This window comes from Rhinoderma darwinii, chromosome 3, assembly GCF_050947455.1.
Source record: "Rhinoderma darwinii isolate aRhiDar2 chromosome 3, aRhiDar2.hap1, whole genome shotgun sequence".
Taxonomy (NCBI): domain Eukaryota; kingdom Metazoa; phylum Chordata; class Amphibia; order Anura; family Rhinodermatidae; genus Rhinoderma; species Rhinoderma darwinii.
This window is the reverse complement of record NC_134689.1, coordinates 243,829,867-243,845,987: the sequence shown is the minus strand read 5'-3', so window position 1 is coordinate 243,845,987 and position 16,121 is coordinate 243,829,867. Positions and strand designations below refer to the sequence as shown.

The following is a 16,121-nucleotide window of genomic DNA, read 5'->3' as shown; positions in this document are numbered from 1 at the left end:
TCAGTATCCACTAGGGCTGCCATTTCTGAGACCGACACCCTCGCATCATCACCCAACTTGGCAATTTTGCTTGGAATATCAGAAACCGGATTGGCCTTCCTTTTCTTGGACCCCTTTCTACTGCCCCTAACTACATTAACCCAGCTACTTGCCTGATCCTGCTGACCCATGTCTTCACCCTCCAGTACTACCCCACTAACTGCTTGCTCAGTGAGCAGCATGCTCCGCTCAAGATTGTCTATCGCCATCAGTGTTGCATTTTGCTCCTCCAGATCTCTAATGCGAGCTTCCAGGAGAACAACGTGCTCACATCTGTCACAGAGGTATTCACCCTGGAACTCCTGCTCCAGTCGTGCATACATATGGAAAACTGTGCACTGAAGAAAACCTCCAATCTTGCTATCCATTATCCCAGTTACAAAAAAATTTTGAACAATTGTTAAAGTAAAAGAAAGGAAGAGTACTTACAGGGGCTTTAACTCCGGTTTAGTAACTCCACTTGTTAAACTACTTGATTTAGCAAGCCAAAACAGAGCAAGCTCTACAGAGGCCTGAGGGCTAATTTATACCACCTGAGAGCAGTTAATCCCTCCCCCTAGTCAGCTGCACAATAGGACAGAAGCTAAGAAGGAAAAAAGGGTTTTAAATTGTCAGTTTTGCAAACTTCTACTAGCAAGCACTCAATTCATATATCACACACAGTATCCCATACAGTACTCCACACAAGTACACGGCAAGTCATTCCGGTTTAGTAGCTCCACTTGTTATACAAACCACTTGATTTAGCAAGCCAAAACAGAGCAAGCACAGTAACTTTACCGAAGTTTCTTGAGAGTGAATTGAAATTTCCTCCTGCCTGGACGCGATGTCTATTCACACTCCCGACACTTCAGTAAAGTTACTGTGGGACTTACTCACAGCACAGAGTGATCTAGCGAGATCACGCTGTGCTGTGATTCATGTCCATCTGATCACGCTGTGCTGTGTAAGTCCCACAGAGACTTTACCAAAGTGTCGGGAGTGTGAATAGATATCGCATCCTGGCTGGAGGCGATGTCTATTCACTCTCCAGACACTTCGGTAAAGTTACTGTGGGAGTAAGTGACAGCACAGCGTGATCTCGCGAGATCATGCTGTGCAGTGAGTACAGATGGACATGAATGAAGAGAAATGTATGACGCCGATTGCTCCGCGTCATAACGCCCACTTGGTCAAAAGTTAAAGAACGCCCAGTTGGGCATGAAGAAACTAGTTAGCATAAATCTAAAATTGTTCATAACTTGCTAAAAAATGATTGTTTTTCAAAATAAAGACCACTAATCTACATTACAACGCCGATCAGATTATGTAGGAGACAGGTCATTTATAATGTGGTGACAGAGCCTCTTTAACCTGTCTCTTTCTTCTGGAATCTTTCCCTCTTTTAAACATGGTATTATAGACCCATTACTGAAAAAAAACAACTCTTGACCCATCCAGCGCTGCTAACTACCGACCTGTCTCCTATCTCCCCTTCATCTCCAAACTCCTGGAACGCTTGGTCTACTCTTGCCTTATCTGCTATTTCGCTGCTAACTCCATTCTTGACACCTTACAATCTGGTTTCTGCTCTCTACACTCCACAGAAACTGTTATACTAAAACCTCAAAGAGCCTCTCTTGGCGGCTAAATCTAATGGCAAATACTCTACTGATTCTTCTGGATCTCTCTTCAGTCTTTGACACTGTAGACCACAAACTCCTACTTAACATGCTCCACTCTATTGGCCTCTCTCTTGGTTATCTTCGTATCTCTCTGACCGCTCGTTCAGTGTGTAATTTGCTGGTTCTACTTCTTCTCCTCTTCACCTTGCTATCGGGGTTCCCCAGGGATCAGTCTCTACACAGCCCCTATTGGACAAACCATCAGCAGATTTGGCTTCCAGTACCATCTCTACGCTGATGACACCCAACTATATACCTCTTCCCATTGCATCACACCCGCTCTAATACAAAACACCAGTGATTGTCTGTCTGCTGTCTCTAACATTATGTCCTCTCTCTATCTGAAACTTTCTAAAACTGAGCTCCTTGTTTTCCCACCATCTACTAACCTACCTAAGCCTGATGTCGCCATCTCCGTGTGTGGCACTACCATAACTCCTAGGCAGCACGCCCGCTGTCTTGAGGTTATTTTTGACTCTGATCTTTATTATACTTCACACATTCAATCACTTTCACCTTAACAACATCTCCAGAATCCACCCTTTTCTTACTGTGGAAACAGCCAAAATTCTCATTGTCGCTCTGATTCACTCTCGTCTTGATTACTGTAACTCATTACTAATCGGCCTTCCATTCACTAAACTACATTTTCCAAATTGGCCCCGTTTCCAGATGCTGCCTTGGGGTACATGATGGGTGCCGTCACTCTCTGGCCGCTGTGTTGATCTGCAATTTTCTTCCTGGTATACGACACGTCACTTGTGACGTGCCGTGTATGGGCTGTTCTGTTTTACAGCCCGTAACGCGCATGCGCGGTCCCTGCTGTTCTGTTTACATTCATAAATTACGAGCATTAACACATACACATTTTAACTCTGAAAAATCCCTTTAAGCATTTTTTACACTTTGTGTGTCCCTTATTTCCTCATAGATTGTAAGCTCTTGCGAGCAGGTTCCCCACTCCTCTTGTTTGAATTGTAAATTAGTTTTGTCAATGTGTAATGTCTGATTTTGTTTGTACAATGTACCCCCTGAACTGTAAAGTGCTGCAGAATATGTTGGCGCTATAATAAATAAAAATTATTACTAAGAATTTAATGGATGTAGGGGAGAAGTGCTCTTATTTAGAGAATGTACAAAATTGTGAGGTTCCTTTTCAAATTATCTTTATATAGTGGCAAAAGTACTTGATATGGGTCCCAAACTACAGATATCATCTTCCTCATAGTATACCATGAATAGATTAGCGTAAGAGGAGGTATGTCATTCCCATTGCCGTCCTTTTCAATCTCGGTTCACATTTGTATTGTGGCTTTTGTTTATAACTGAAGCCATGACGCAGTGCCAAGGTTTCACAACAGATAACTGCGGCGTCCAACGGAGCCCATTGACTTACAATAATGTTCATCGTTTGACAAGAAAACTGGTGATGCAGCTGTTCTATTTTTTCCTCCATAATTTATGGAATTTGCAATGGAGGCTCCAACGCAAATGTGAACATATTCCTATCGGATGTTATAATGTAGTTTGAATGAAAAAAACTTTGTGGGTAAGAATACAATTAAAAATAAATTCCACCTGGGAGGATTACAGGTACAGTATTTTATCAATATTTAATCATTAATCTGTTTTTTACTAGATGCCACGAAATGTCGAAGTAAAAGCAAGAATTCATGACTGGGAACGCTCTCTTCAAGTTTGCCAGCAGCTGAGTGGAAGTAATGGGGAGAGGATCTCGCAGAGAGATGTTTTCTATAACACCACAAAAGGCCGCCTCAAGCTTAGGGACTTTCAGGTACAGGTGACAGTCCCCTAATCTCTAATGCAGTCGGGCAGATTTTGATCTATTTCCTGTCTTGTAGATTCTATCCTTTTTCAAAAACACCAATAAGTAACAGATTAATATCACAAAATGCATGAGTAAATATTTGGGTGATTATGATGGACATTCGGCTGCATTGACACGGCTGTATTTGCGGTCCATGTGAAGTCCACAGTAGAGCGCTGGGACCGCATGTGGACCATAAATATTGCTGTGTGAATCCAGCCTTACACACAATCTGTTTTTGTGTTGTATTTTGTCTGAGTTTATGCCACTTGCATTAACTAGTCAGATACCGTAAATTGAAGCCCCCATGGTGGAAAATTACAGGAAATGGCAAACATTCAGCATGCCGTGTATTCAAAACACCAAGTGCAATTAACCCCTTAATGACCGCCGTATAGTCTTTTTAAAGCGGCTGCTCAGGGTAGTTCTTCTGAAGCGCCGCCTTTTCACGGTGGCACTTCAGTAGTTGTTTCCCGCGAATCAGGCATTCTGCTCCTAAAGCCAAAGCTGTCCGGGCTTCAGAGCAACGATCAGAAACCAATAGCCGTAGTCTCCGGTCATGTGATTCTGCCCATTTAACCCCTCAGATGCGGCGGTCAACAGCGACCGCCGCAAATCAATGGTTTTAGAGGGAAGGGGCTCCATCTCTCACCCCATCGGAAAACTCGCAATGCAATCGCAAGGTGCCGATGGTTTTTATGGCAGCCAGCGGCCTAACAAAGGACCCCAGGGGTCTGCCTTTAGTGAATGCCTGTTAGGCCATCCCAGAGGCTTTGTCCGTTTTACACTGACAGGCAATAATACACTGCAGTACATAAGTATTGCCCTCGTGTGAGTGCTCATCCTCTAAGCAGGAGCTGTAACTAACAGCTCCTGATCTTAGAGCAGCCTCCTGAACACAGCTGGGGTCGGAAAACATTCGGACCCCAGCTGTTTAACCCTTTGATTGCCGTCGTCCGTGACCGCGGCATGATCAAAGGGAATTCCCCTCTTTGATCGCATCACCGAGATTCCGGTGATGCGATCAAACACCAGGGAATCCCTCTGCAGTCAGCCCATGGGACCTACAAAGGACCCAGGGCTGTCTGTTCCGTTTGCCTGATGTTCGGGCAAACTATGTGCTGCCCGTTTAGCAGCCTGTGTCATAGTGACACAGTGTAATGTATTAGCATACAGGAGTATGCTAATACATCACAAGCAAAAAATAAAGTTATAAATAAAGTTATCCCTTGATGGGATTAAAAAAAAAAAAAAGTAACAAGAAAAAATAAATAACTAAAAAAAAGTCCCAAAAAAAGTCATTATTTTGCATAAAATACATTTTATTGCCCCTACACTAAATAAAAACAAAACACCTACACATATTAGGTATCTACACGACCGTAATAACCTGAAGAATTAATCGAATGGGTTATTTAGTGTGAAACGTGAACGGGATAAAAAAATAAACAAGAAAAACAGTGTCGACAATCGCTTTTTCCTATATTCACACCGTAAACATTATTTGGTTTTTTTACCCCCCAAACTGTGAGGAAAAAAAAAAACTATTTCTCTCGCATAAAACAAGTCCTCATACAGCCACGTCAGTGAAAAAAAAAAAGTTATGGCTGCTGAAAGGCAGGGAGGCAAAAACAGAAAAATTTAGCTGGTCATTAAAGTGTTTTCAGGCACGGTCATTAAGGGGTTAAAGTCCTTTCAAGTTCCCATGGATTTTCTAAATGTATCAAAATACAAGAGAATTTATTCAAAACATTGACCAGATAGTACAAGACCCAACTTAAAGTTGATGGGGCTGTCACAGGATGACTGCTGCTGCAGGTGTGGTAGAGGTATAGGCACTCTTTCACAGATCTGGTATCATTGGGATTTGATTCAACCCTTCTGGTCAGAAGTACGACAGTACATTACACAAATATGTGGGAGGGTATTTTCCTTGACCCCCGAGTTAGTTTTGATGTGGCTCCCCACTGCACAGTTTCAGCCCACTAAACATAATTTACCCACAATATTAATAACGGCGGCAAAACTGCTAGTTCCACTTAAATGGAGATCTGTAGAACACCCCACTATGGAACAGTGGATTGATAAGGTACATCAGATCTCGAGATTAGAGGAATTGGCCATCTGGGAGACGGGAAGCCTTGTCAAGTATATGAACTTGTGGCAGCCTTGGGTTGTTTTTTGGAGGAATCCTAGACCATCCACTTTGGCTTAATATTACCATATATTCAGGCTTCTGTTACATTGGTTCTCTGGATACATGTTTACTGCTCATGTCTTTCATTGCTTATATCGCTCTTCAGTAGAAACTGGGTTTAGAACACAATTTGATGCTTATTGCCACTCTTGTCACTGTATGTTTGTCATTGTATGTCTACCCCTTTATTTTTATTTTTTACATGACTATTTTTTTTTTTTGTATGATTGTCTACAGTTTATGTGATTTGTATTACAAGCTTCATGTACTGTGATTGTAACGCCCCTTCTTTGCATATTGGGCAAATGTGCCAATGTTTATTTGATGTTGCAATTCTTTTTTCGAATACAAACAGATTTGATAAAAAAAAAATAAAGTTATAATAAATAAATAAAAATCCCAGGTAAAAAATATGTCAAAAAAAATGCTTTATTTAGAAAAAAACAAAAGTAAAAAAGTTACACATATTTGATATTGACACCTCTGTAACAGCCCCAACTATAAAGTTATTACATTATTTGACCAACAAGGTGAGTGCTGAAAAAAAATAAAATGACAGAATTGCTGTTTTCTGTTGATCCTGCATTCAAGAAATTTGATAAATTATCAGTCGTATGTACTCCAAATGGAACCAAGACAAATCGTCCCGCAAAAAAAAAAGCCCTCATACAGCTATGTTAGAGGAAAAATAAAAAAAGTTATGGCTCTTAACCCCTTCCCAACATTTGACGTATCCATGCACCAAAGTCGGGTAGGGGAAGTATGGAGCGGGCTCACGCAGTGAGCTCGCTCCATACGATGACGGTGTCGGCTGTATGTTACTTCAGAGTAACTAGCGGCATCGCGCTCGAGCGCGATCCCGCTACTTTAATTCGTTAAATGCTGCGGTCAATACTGACCGCGGCATTTAAATCATCAGGAATAGGGGGGCGACCTCTTCTAACAGCTCATCGCGCCCCCCCCCCGCAACGCAATCGCGGGGGGGGGGCGATGGTTGCTATGGCTGCCTGGGGGCTTAATGAACGCCCCCAGGTCCACCATCTTTGTACACCTATTAAGCCTTGCCTCCATGTTTTTTGATGGAGTTTTTGGTTAATTTTAAAGGGGTTTTCCCACAAAACCCATCTATCCCCTATCCACAGGATAAGGGTTAAATGTGTGATCGCTGGGGGTCCGACCGCTGAGACCCACAGTGGTTATACCTCTGTATAACCATTTAGATGCGACGGTTGCTATTGACCGTGGCATCTAATAGGTTACAAATTCGGGATCGGAGTTATTGCCATAACAGCAGGAACCCGCTCACCGTGTCGACTACTATTACGTCATTGGAAGGGGATAAGCATTACACAGTTCCCATTAAAATCAATGGGCTATCCATGTGATGTACGAACCTGCCAGATCCTCCAGGGCAAAAGATGCTAAGTGTAGTCGCTTTCTGCTTGGGCTTATAGATGAGGGTACTGAAAGGAGGACCCACTTCTTTTAACCCCTTGAGGACACGGCCAATTTTGGCCTTGAGGACAGAACAATTTTTTTACATTTCCCTCTTTGCATCCCGACGCTCATAACTTTTTTATTTTTTGTACGACGTAGTTGTATGAGAATTTGTTTTTTGCGGGCCGAGTTGTACATTATGTAGGTACCATTTGTTTGGTACAAATACATTATCGTTTCATTTCTATACATTTTTATTTTGGTGAAAATGCAGAAAAAAAGCAGTTCCGCAGCAGTTTTAAAAAAATATTTTTTTTTTCACCATACACCGATCATCATAAATAATGTTATACAATTGTTGTACAGGTTGTTACGGTCGTGGCGATACCAAATATGTCTCTATTATTTCATGTTTTGGGACTTATATTTTATTTATTATAAAAAAAATTGTTTGTGTATTTTTTTTACTTTTTATTTATCACTATTTTTTTTTACATTCATTTAACTTTTTTTTAAATCCCATTAAGGGATTTAGCATTTTTATTTTGTAACTGTAATGTACTGGCATATATCTATATGCCAGTACATTAGCCTGTTACTGATTGTACACGGGCAGTTGTTAGGGCAGACCTCAGTATGCCCTAACAGGAAATATGTTCAGACAGCCCTGGGGTCCTTCAATGGACCCTGGGCTGTCTGGCCATACAAGTTATGGGCTTTGATCGCGTCACAGTTATTTTCTGTGACGCGATCAAAGTGCAGTCCCCCCTCCTTGAACGCCGCGATCCGCTTTCATCGCGGCGTTCAAAGGGTTAACGGCGGAGAGAAGAGGTTTCTCTCCTCTCCGCTGTCAGCTGTGTATTACAGCCATTGCCCCGCTCTCAATCGCGCGCACACAGGACGAGTATGCTCGTCCTGATGTGCCAAGTACTCGCCGCTCAGGGCGAGCATTCTCGTCCTGTGTCCTGTGTCGGCAACCAGTTAACTGAGAATTCCCTAATGGTGTATTTGAAAATGGTGTTTCTAAATCAGACAACCCATTTAATTTATGAATTATATTCTTATTTTATTACCCTTTTTTATTTATTGTGAAACCACTTTATTAAGTGAATAGATTTATTGTCCCCTGTGTTAAAGGGTGTCAGTCTAATTTACCACCTAATGCATACTGTCGTGAAGATTTCATGGAAGGCCAGAAATCCTAATGCTTCTGGACGATGGAGCAAAGCTAAAAGCAAATCCATTCATGGGAATAACTTAATGCTGATGGTGCCTTAAAGGACCAGTGTCACGAAAAAACATTTTTTTTATAGCAATTTGCTTTTAGTGTTTTATTAAACATTTTTTTATTTATTTGTGTGTTCGTGTTTTACTTTTTTTTATTTTTTCACTTTTTCTTGTCCATGGGGGCTGCCATTTTTTTTTTCCATCTCTGTATGTGTCGATTAACGACACATACAGACATGGAATACGGCACATACAGTCCCATAGTGAATGCGAACGGGGGCCGTTCCATCCACTATGCTGTATGCCGTCTATATGGGAACGGCGCATGCGCCGCTCCCACACAGTCCAAATTGAACTTTGCGACGTCCGGCGCCATTTTCTTGTGGCCCGGATGTCGCGGCCGGACAGTAAGATTACTACTTCCGGTCGCGACTTCCGGACTTGTGCACTTGGAGCGGAGGGAGCAGACAGATCGGAGGGAGCGGCAGGAGCAGGTAAGTTATTTCTATGTATGTTCGTGTTTCAGTGTGTGTTTACTACTGTATGTAAACCTTCTACACTGTGTGTTAGCTCAAAAAATGGTGACACACAGTGTAGGAGGTTTGACAGTTCAATCCCCTCGTTTCTCCCGACACTAGCCAGGATAAAGGAGGGGGGATTCTGTGAGCTCACTAGAGCGAGTGAGTTTTCTCAAATTTTGCAGCATAAAGCAATGTGGTTGCTTTACCACATGCAATGCTGCAATTTTGGGAATTGCTCCATCTAGTGACCAGCGCTGGAAAATGTTATAAATTATAATCTAATTTATAATATTTCCTGACTCGTAAAAAAATTAGAACAATGTTTAATCACCTATGCACTAACTGTTTAACAAAAAAAAAAATTTTTTTCTAGCGACACATTCCCTTTAATCAGAACTGAATCCTTTGCCTAAGTGATGTAAAATATCTTGTGATTTAGTTAATGCTTTTTAACCCCTTCCTGACATCCGCCGTATATATACGGCGCTGCCGGGAAGGTGTTCCCGCAAATCGCAATACAGTTACGTCGCAGTGATGGTGCGGGCTCAGGAGCAGAGCCGGCACCATCATCGCGGGGTGACAGCTGTATTATACAGCTGGCACCCTCCTGTAACTGCCAGGACCGGAGCTATTCTCCGATCCGGCAGATTAACCCCTCAGATGCTGCGCTCAACCCGACCGGCAACCCAGTGACGCAATCGCTGGGTTGCTGTGGCAATCGGACGCCAGAAAATGGCGTCCGAGTCTGCCTTGTACGGGAGCCGATGAAGACCCGCCTCCGGCGCGTCCTCATAAGCTTGCTGTCAGTGAATAACTGACAGCGCTAATACACTGCACTACGTATGTAGTGCAGTGTATTAGAGTAGCGATCGGGGCATCAGGCCCTCATGTCCCCTAGTGGGACAAGTAAAAAAAGTTAATAAAAATGTGGTAAAACAATAAAAACACACACTTTTCAAATAAAAATAAAGCTAAACTGACTTTTCTCCCATAGTAAGTCTTTTATTATGAAAAAAACGTAAAAATTGAAAAAACTATACATAATTGGTATCGCCGCGTCCATAACGACCCAAACTACAAAAGTATTATGTCATTTATCCCGCACGGTGAACGCGGTAAAAAAAAAAAACATGAATAACAACGCCAGAATCTTTGTTTTTAGGTCACATCTCCTTCCAAAAAATGCTATAAAAAGTGATCAAAAAGTCACATTTACTCTAAAATAGTACTAATAAAAAACTACAATCCGTCTCCCAAAAAATAATCCCTGACACCGCTTTGTGCACGCAAAAATAATAAAGTTATGGGTCTTAGAATATGGCGACACAGAAAACAAATGATTTTATAAAAAAAAGTGATTTTATTGTGCAAAAGCTGCAATACATTAAAAAAACTATATAAATTTGATATCACCGTAATCGTATCGACCCGCAGAATAAAGCTAACATGTAATTTAGGGCGCACTGTGGATGCCGAAAAAAAACCCAATAAAAAACTATTCCAGAATTGCTTGTTATTGGTAATTTCCTTTACCAAAAAAATGAAATAAAAAGTGATCAAAAAGTCATATGTGTTCTAAAATGGTACCAATAAAATCTACAGCCCGTCTCGCAAAAAACAAGCCCGCACTCCGCTCAATCAACTGAAAAACAAAAAAGTTATGTCACTAGTAATGCGGTGATGAAAAAAACATCTCAATGCCCAGGCCGGAGGGGAACATTCCTTCCGTTTCAGGGCCCTAGTATTTAGGAACTAGGAAAGGGAATGGACATAGCACATCCGCTGGAAACTACCAAGCAAAATCCATGCTCAAAATGGCGGTCTTTCCCTTCTTAGCCCTACAGTGTGCCCAAACAGCAATTTATGGCCACAAGTAAGGCATTACCATATCCGGGAGAACCCGCTTAACAATTTACGGGGTAAGATTCTCTAGGGTCACAACATATTGTGCGGTGAATGGGCAGATCAGTGGAGAAATTGCAATTTTCACTTTGCACCATCCACTGCGTATTAATTTCTGAAAAACACCTGTGGAGTCTAAATTCTCACTACACCCCTTGATAAATGCCTTTAGGGGTGTAGTTTCTAAAACGGGGTCACTTTTGTTTGGTACATCAGTGGTTTTGCAAATGCAACATGGCGTCCGCAAACCTTTCCAGCAAAATCTACGCTCCAAAAGATAAATACCGCTCCTTTTCTTCTGAATGCTCCCATATATGTAAACAGCTGATTATAACCACATATGAGGTGTTACTGTACTCGGGAGAAATTACTTTACAAATGTTGGGGTGCTTTTTCTTCTCTATTCCTTGTAAAAATGAAAAATGTTGATCTAAAACTACATCTTGTTGCGAATTTTTTTTTTATTTTTCATGGCTTAATTCTAATTAATTCAGCAAAAAACCTTTGGGATCAATAATTTTCACTATACCCCTAGATGATTCCTCAGGGAGGTGCAGTTTCCCAAATGGAGTCACTTTTGGGGTGTTTCCACTGTACTACAGGGGCTCAGCAAATGTGACATGGCGCCCAGAAACCAGTCCAAACTCCAAATGGTGCTCCTTCCATTCTGAGCCCTACCGTGTGTCCAAACAGACGTTTATGACCACATGTGCGGTATTGTTTTACTCGGGAGAAATTGCTTTACAAATGTTATGGTGCTTTTTCTCCTTCAGTCCTTGTGGAAATGAAAAAAAAAATACCTAAACCTACATTTTCTTCGAAAAATGTAGATTTTCATTTTTACGGCCTACTTCCAATAAGTTCTGTAAAACACCTGTGGGGTCAAACTGCTCACTGTACCCCTAGATAATTTCCTCATGGGGTGCAGTTTCCAAAATGGGGTCACTTGTGGGGGGGTTTCCACTGTTTTGTCCCCTCAGGGGCTTTGCAAATGCGACATGGCCTCCGCACACCATTCCTGCTAAATTTGAGTGGCAAATGGCGCTCTTTCCCTTCTCAGCCTCGCCGTGTGTCCAAACAGCCGTTTATTACCACATGTGGGGTACTGTTTTACTCGGGAGAAATTGCTTTACAAATTTTATGGTGCGTTTTCTCCTTTTAGTTCTTGTGGAAATGAAAAAAAATTAGCTAAACCTACATTTTATTTGAAAAAATGTAGATTTTCATTTTCACAGCCTACTTCCAAAAATTTCTGCAAGAAACCTGTGGGGTCAAAATACTCACTATACCCCTAGATAATTTCCTCAAGGGGTATAGTTTCCAAAATGGGGTCACTTGTTGGGGGTTTCCACTGTTTTGGTCCCTCAGGGGCTTTGCAAATGCGACATGGCCTCTGCAAACCATTCCTGCTAAATTTGAGCTCCAAGAGCCAAATGGCGCTCTTTCCATTCTAAGCCCTGCCGTGTGTCCAAACAACCGTTTATTACCACATGTTCGGTATTGATTTACTCGGGAGAAATTGCTCTACAAATGTTGTGGTGCTTTTTCTACTTTAGGCCTCATTCACACGGCAGGGTTTCCCGGCCGGGTGCCGGCCGTTCATAAATCGGCCGGCACCCGGCTGCATTAGGAATGATAGACCCCTAATGGGGCTATTCACACGACCGATTTTTTTGACGGCCGGGAAATCCGGCCGTCAAAAGATAGGACATGCTCTATCTTCGCCCGGGTACCCGGCCGCCCGGCTCCCATAGAACTCTATGGGGCCGGGTATTACACGGCCATCACCGGAATGTGTTCCGAGTGATGGCCGGGTTTCCCGGCGCTTGCGCTCTATTTCCTCCTCCTCACAGCGCAGAGTGCATGCGAGGAGGAGGAGTTGATGCCATTCTGACGAATGGCATCGCTGTACACTGTGTTGCAGGGCTGGGGTGTACAGCAGGTGGAGGGAGCGCTGCGCTGGCTCCCTTCTGCTTGTTAAAAGCACCCTGGCTCGGCGACACCTTCGATGGCGCCACTAGTAGCAGCAGCTGCTGCTGCTGCGGCTGCTACTACTGTAGCGACGCCACTATAGCAGAGCGGGGAGGTATCTCCCCGCTCTGCTATGTGCTAGCCGCACTTTAGCTCCTTGAAGGAGCGGAATCCCCGTGTTTTCGGGGATTCCGCTCCTGGACAGAGCGCTTGATGTCTCTGTCCATATCTGGGCAGTGACATCAGGGGAAACTCCTGAAGCAGAATCCCCGAACACATTGGGATTCCCCTTCAGGAGCTGCCGCTGATGTCACTGTCCGGATCTGCTCGGCCCGGCACGGATGCATAACTTTATGCAAACCGGCCGGGCAAAATGGCCGATTTTACCGGCCGACACTCGGGCTCGGGAACGACCCGGTCGTGTGAATCCCGCCTTAGTTCTTTTGGAAATGAAAAAAAATTAGCTAAACCTACATTTTATTTGAAAAAATTTTAGATTTTCATGGCCTAGTTCCAAAAATTTTTGCAAAAAAACCGGCAGGTCAAAATGCTTGCTACACCCCTAAATAAATTCCTCGAGGGGTGTAGTTTCCCAAATGGGGTCACTTTTGGGGAGTTTCCACTATTTTAGTTCCACAAGACCTGTTCAAAGCTGACATGGTGCCTAAAATATATTCTAATAAAAAGGAGGCCCAAAATCCACCAGGTGCTCCTTTGCTTCTGAGGCCGGTGTTTCAGTCCAGTAGCACACTAGGGCCACATGTGGGATATTTCCTAAAACTGCAGAACCTTGGCAATAAATATTGAGTTGCATTTCTCTGGTAAAACCTTCTGTGGTACATAAAAAATGGATTCAAAATGAACTTCTGGAAAAAAATAATGAACTTTGTAAATTTCACCTCTACTTCGCCTTAATTCCTGCGCAATGTCTAAAGGGTTAAGAAACTTTCTAAATGCTGTTTTGAATACTTTGAGGGGTGCAGTTTTTAAAATGGGGTGACTTATTGGGGGTTTCTAATATCTAAGGACCTCAAAGCCACTTCACAACTGAACTGCCCCCTGTAAAAATAGCACTTTGAAAGTTTCTTGAAAATGTGAGAAATTGCTGCTAAAGTTCTAAGCCTTGTAACGTCCTAGAAAAATAAAATGATGTTCAAAAAATGATGCCAATCTAAAGTAGACATATGGGGGATGTTAGTTAGCAACATTTTTGTGTGGTATAACTGGCTGTCTTACAAGCAGATACATTTAAATTGAGAAAAATGCTAATTTTTGCAATTTTTCGCTAAATTTTGGTGTTTTTCACAATTAAATACTGAATGTATCGGGCAAATTTTGCCAGTAACATAAAGTCCAATGTGTCACGAGAAAACAATCTCAGAATCGCTTGGATAGGTACAAGCATTCCGGAGTTATTACCACATAAAGTGAAACATGTCAGATTTGAAAAATGAGGCTCTGTCGGGAAGGTCAAAAGTGGCCAAAGAGGGAAGGGGTTAATTCAAAGGATTTTCAGTTTTTGTTAATAAAGCTTAATCACTATATAAATATAGTTATACAATTTTCTAATACACAGTACTTTGTTTCCATTGCTCACCATTATTAACGTATTTATTTGCTGACAGTGATTGAGAACACTGTTGTTTAACTTCAAAGGCTGCAAACCTATACATAGCTAGTCCTGCTGTTTTCTGAGATGTGGTCACATTAGATATTTTCCAGCTAAGTAAAAATACTCCACTTTTGAGGTATATTTTTAGCCAATAAGGAGTACGTAATTTGCGGTAATTCAAAATAATATGTAGGGATACGTGGTGTTAAAAACTTGCTATTTATGCAGTGAAACATTACTATAAATTCTAACAATGCTTTCGTGCATAAATAGCGAGTTTAGATCATTCTAAACCTATTTTATATTACACACTGAACATAAGTGTGGGACACTATCTTTCTTGAAGCTCGAAATCTTTCCCTCCGGTACGAGGGCAGAAGAACCATGCGAACAAACTAAAGTCAAAGCAAAAATTAGGGAGGAGACCTCCAGCTCACCTAACACACTCCGGTGTGTTATGGATGGCACTCGGATCCTCGTGTCGGCACACGGTAGATAAACAACAGGGAAAGAGTAGGATCCAGCGCTACGTCAAGTTTTAAAATGGATTTTCTGTTCCAAGTTTAATGGCATAGATGTTTTAAAAGGAAGTCCAGTTGTGGAGAGTCCTGGGTTGGTAAGAAGTGAAGGTAATGTCCTCGGGGCCTACGCGTTTCGGACGACTGCCGCGTCCTTAAACTTGGCTGTAGTGGTTTTGAATAGCGCGCGCTGTCAGATTTTGTACTGAGTCAGTATGGTCAGCTGATTACTTTCTGCGTGTCATTGTTGGTGACGTGTTGGAACGCAAGCCGGAAATAGTTATCCGGTCCTGTATTAGGATCGATGAGGCTTACAAGTAGGTATTGTTTTTATTATTAACAGGCTATTCTTTATCTAGGTACATTTTTGCATGTTTAAAACTAGTAAGTATTAGATTAATTTGGTGTATGTCAGTGTGTTACGACGTTTCAGTTTTTCTTTTAGGGGTGTCAGACAACGACGATGGCCGGCCCGGCCAATCACCCGAGCCCATATAGTTTCAGTTGTGTCCTATCCGCACTTTCCCCACCAGATCCTCGATCTCTATTATAATGCGCCGCCATACAACAATAGAAAAACATCGCGATAGTCATATGAAATATTTATTTTAAAATATCCGCAGCCATCTTAAATCTAGTCCTAACAATATTTTTACATTGTGATAGTTCAAAAAGAGGTCTTATGGAATATTTACAAGTTTAATAAATACAGGTTATAAAAACAAAAATAAAAATTAATATAGTAATGTATTTGTCCTTACTTACCTCAACTTGAACGTTTATGATGTTTCTTGGGAGACACACTAGGCTCGGGTGATTGGCCGGGCCGGCCATCGTCGTTGTCTGACACCCCTAAAAGAAAAACTGAAACGTCGTAACACACTGACATACACCAAATTAATCTAATACTTACTAGTTTTAAACATGCAAAAATGTACCTAGATAAAGAATAGCCTGTTAATAATAAAAACAATACCTACTTGTAAGCCTCATCGATCCTAATACAGGACCGGATAACTATTTCCGGCTTGCGTTCCAACACGTCACCAACAATGACACGCAGAAAGTAATCAGCTGACCATACTGACTCAGTACAAAATCTGACAGCGCGCGCTATTCAAAACCACTACAGCCAAGTTTAAGGACGCGGCAGTCGTCCGAAACGCGTAGGCCCCGAGGACATTACCTTCACTTCTTACCAACCC

General features: G+C 42.0%; 1 protein-coding gene across 3 annotated transcripts in view; it reads left to right on the top strand.

The window, feature by feature from the left end:
- LOC142749508 (uncharacterized) overlaps nucleotides 1-16,121 on the top strand; it is a 42,492-nt gene that overhangs the window by 13,254 nt on the left and 13,117 nt on the right. For all 3 annotated transcript variants that reach the window (XM_075857619.1, XM_075857620.1, XM_075857621.1), the window contains exon 2: nucleotides 3,343-3,498. In XM_075857619.1, the coding sequence (XP_075713734.1) occupies nucleotides 3,343-3,498 (156 nt within the window). The remainder of the gene's footprint in view (nucleotides 1-3,342; nucleotides 3,499-16,121) is intronic.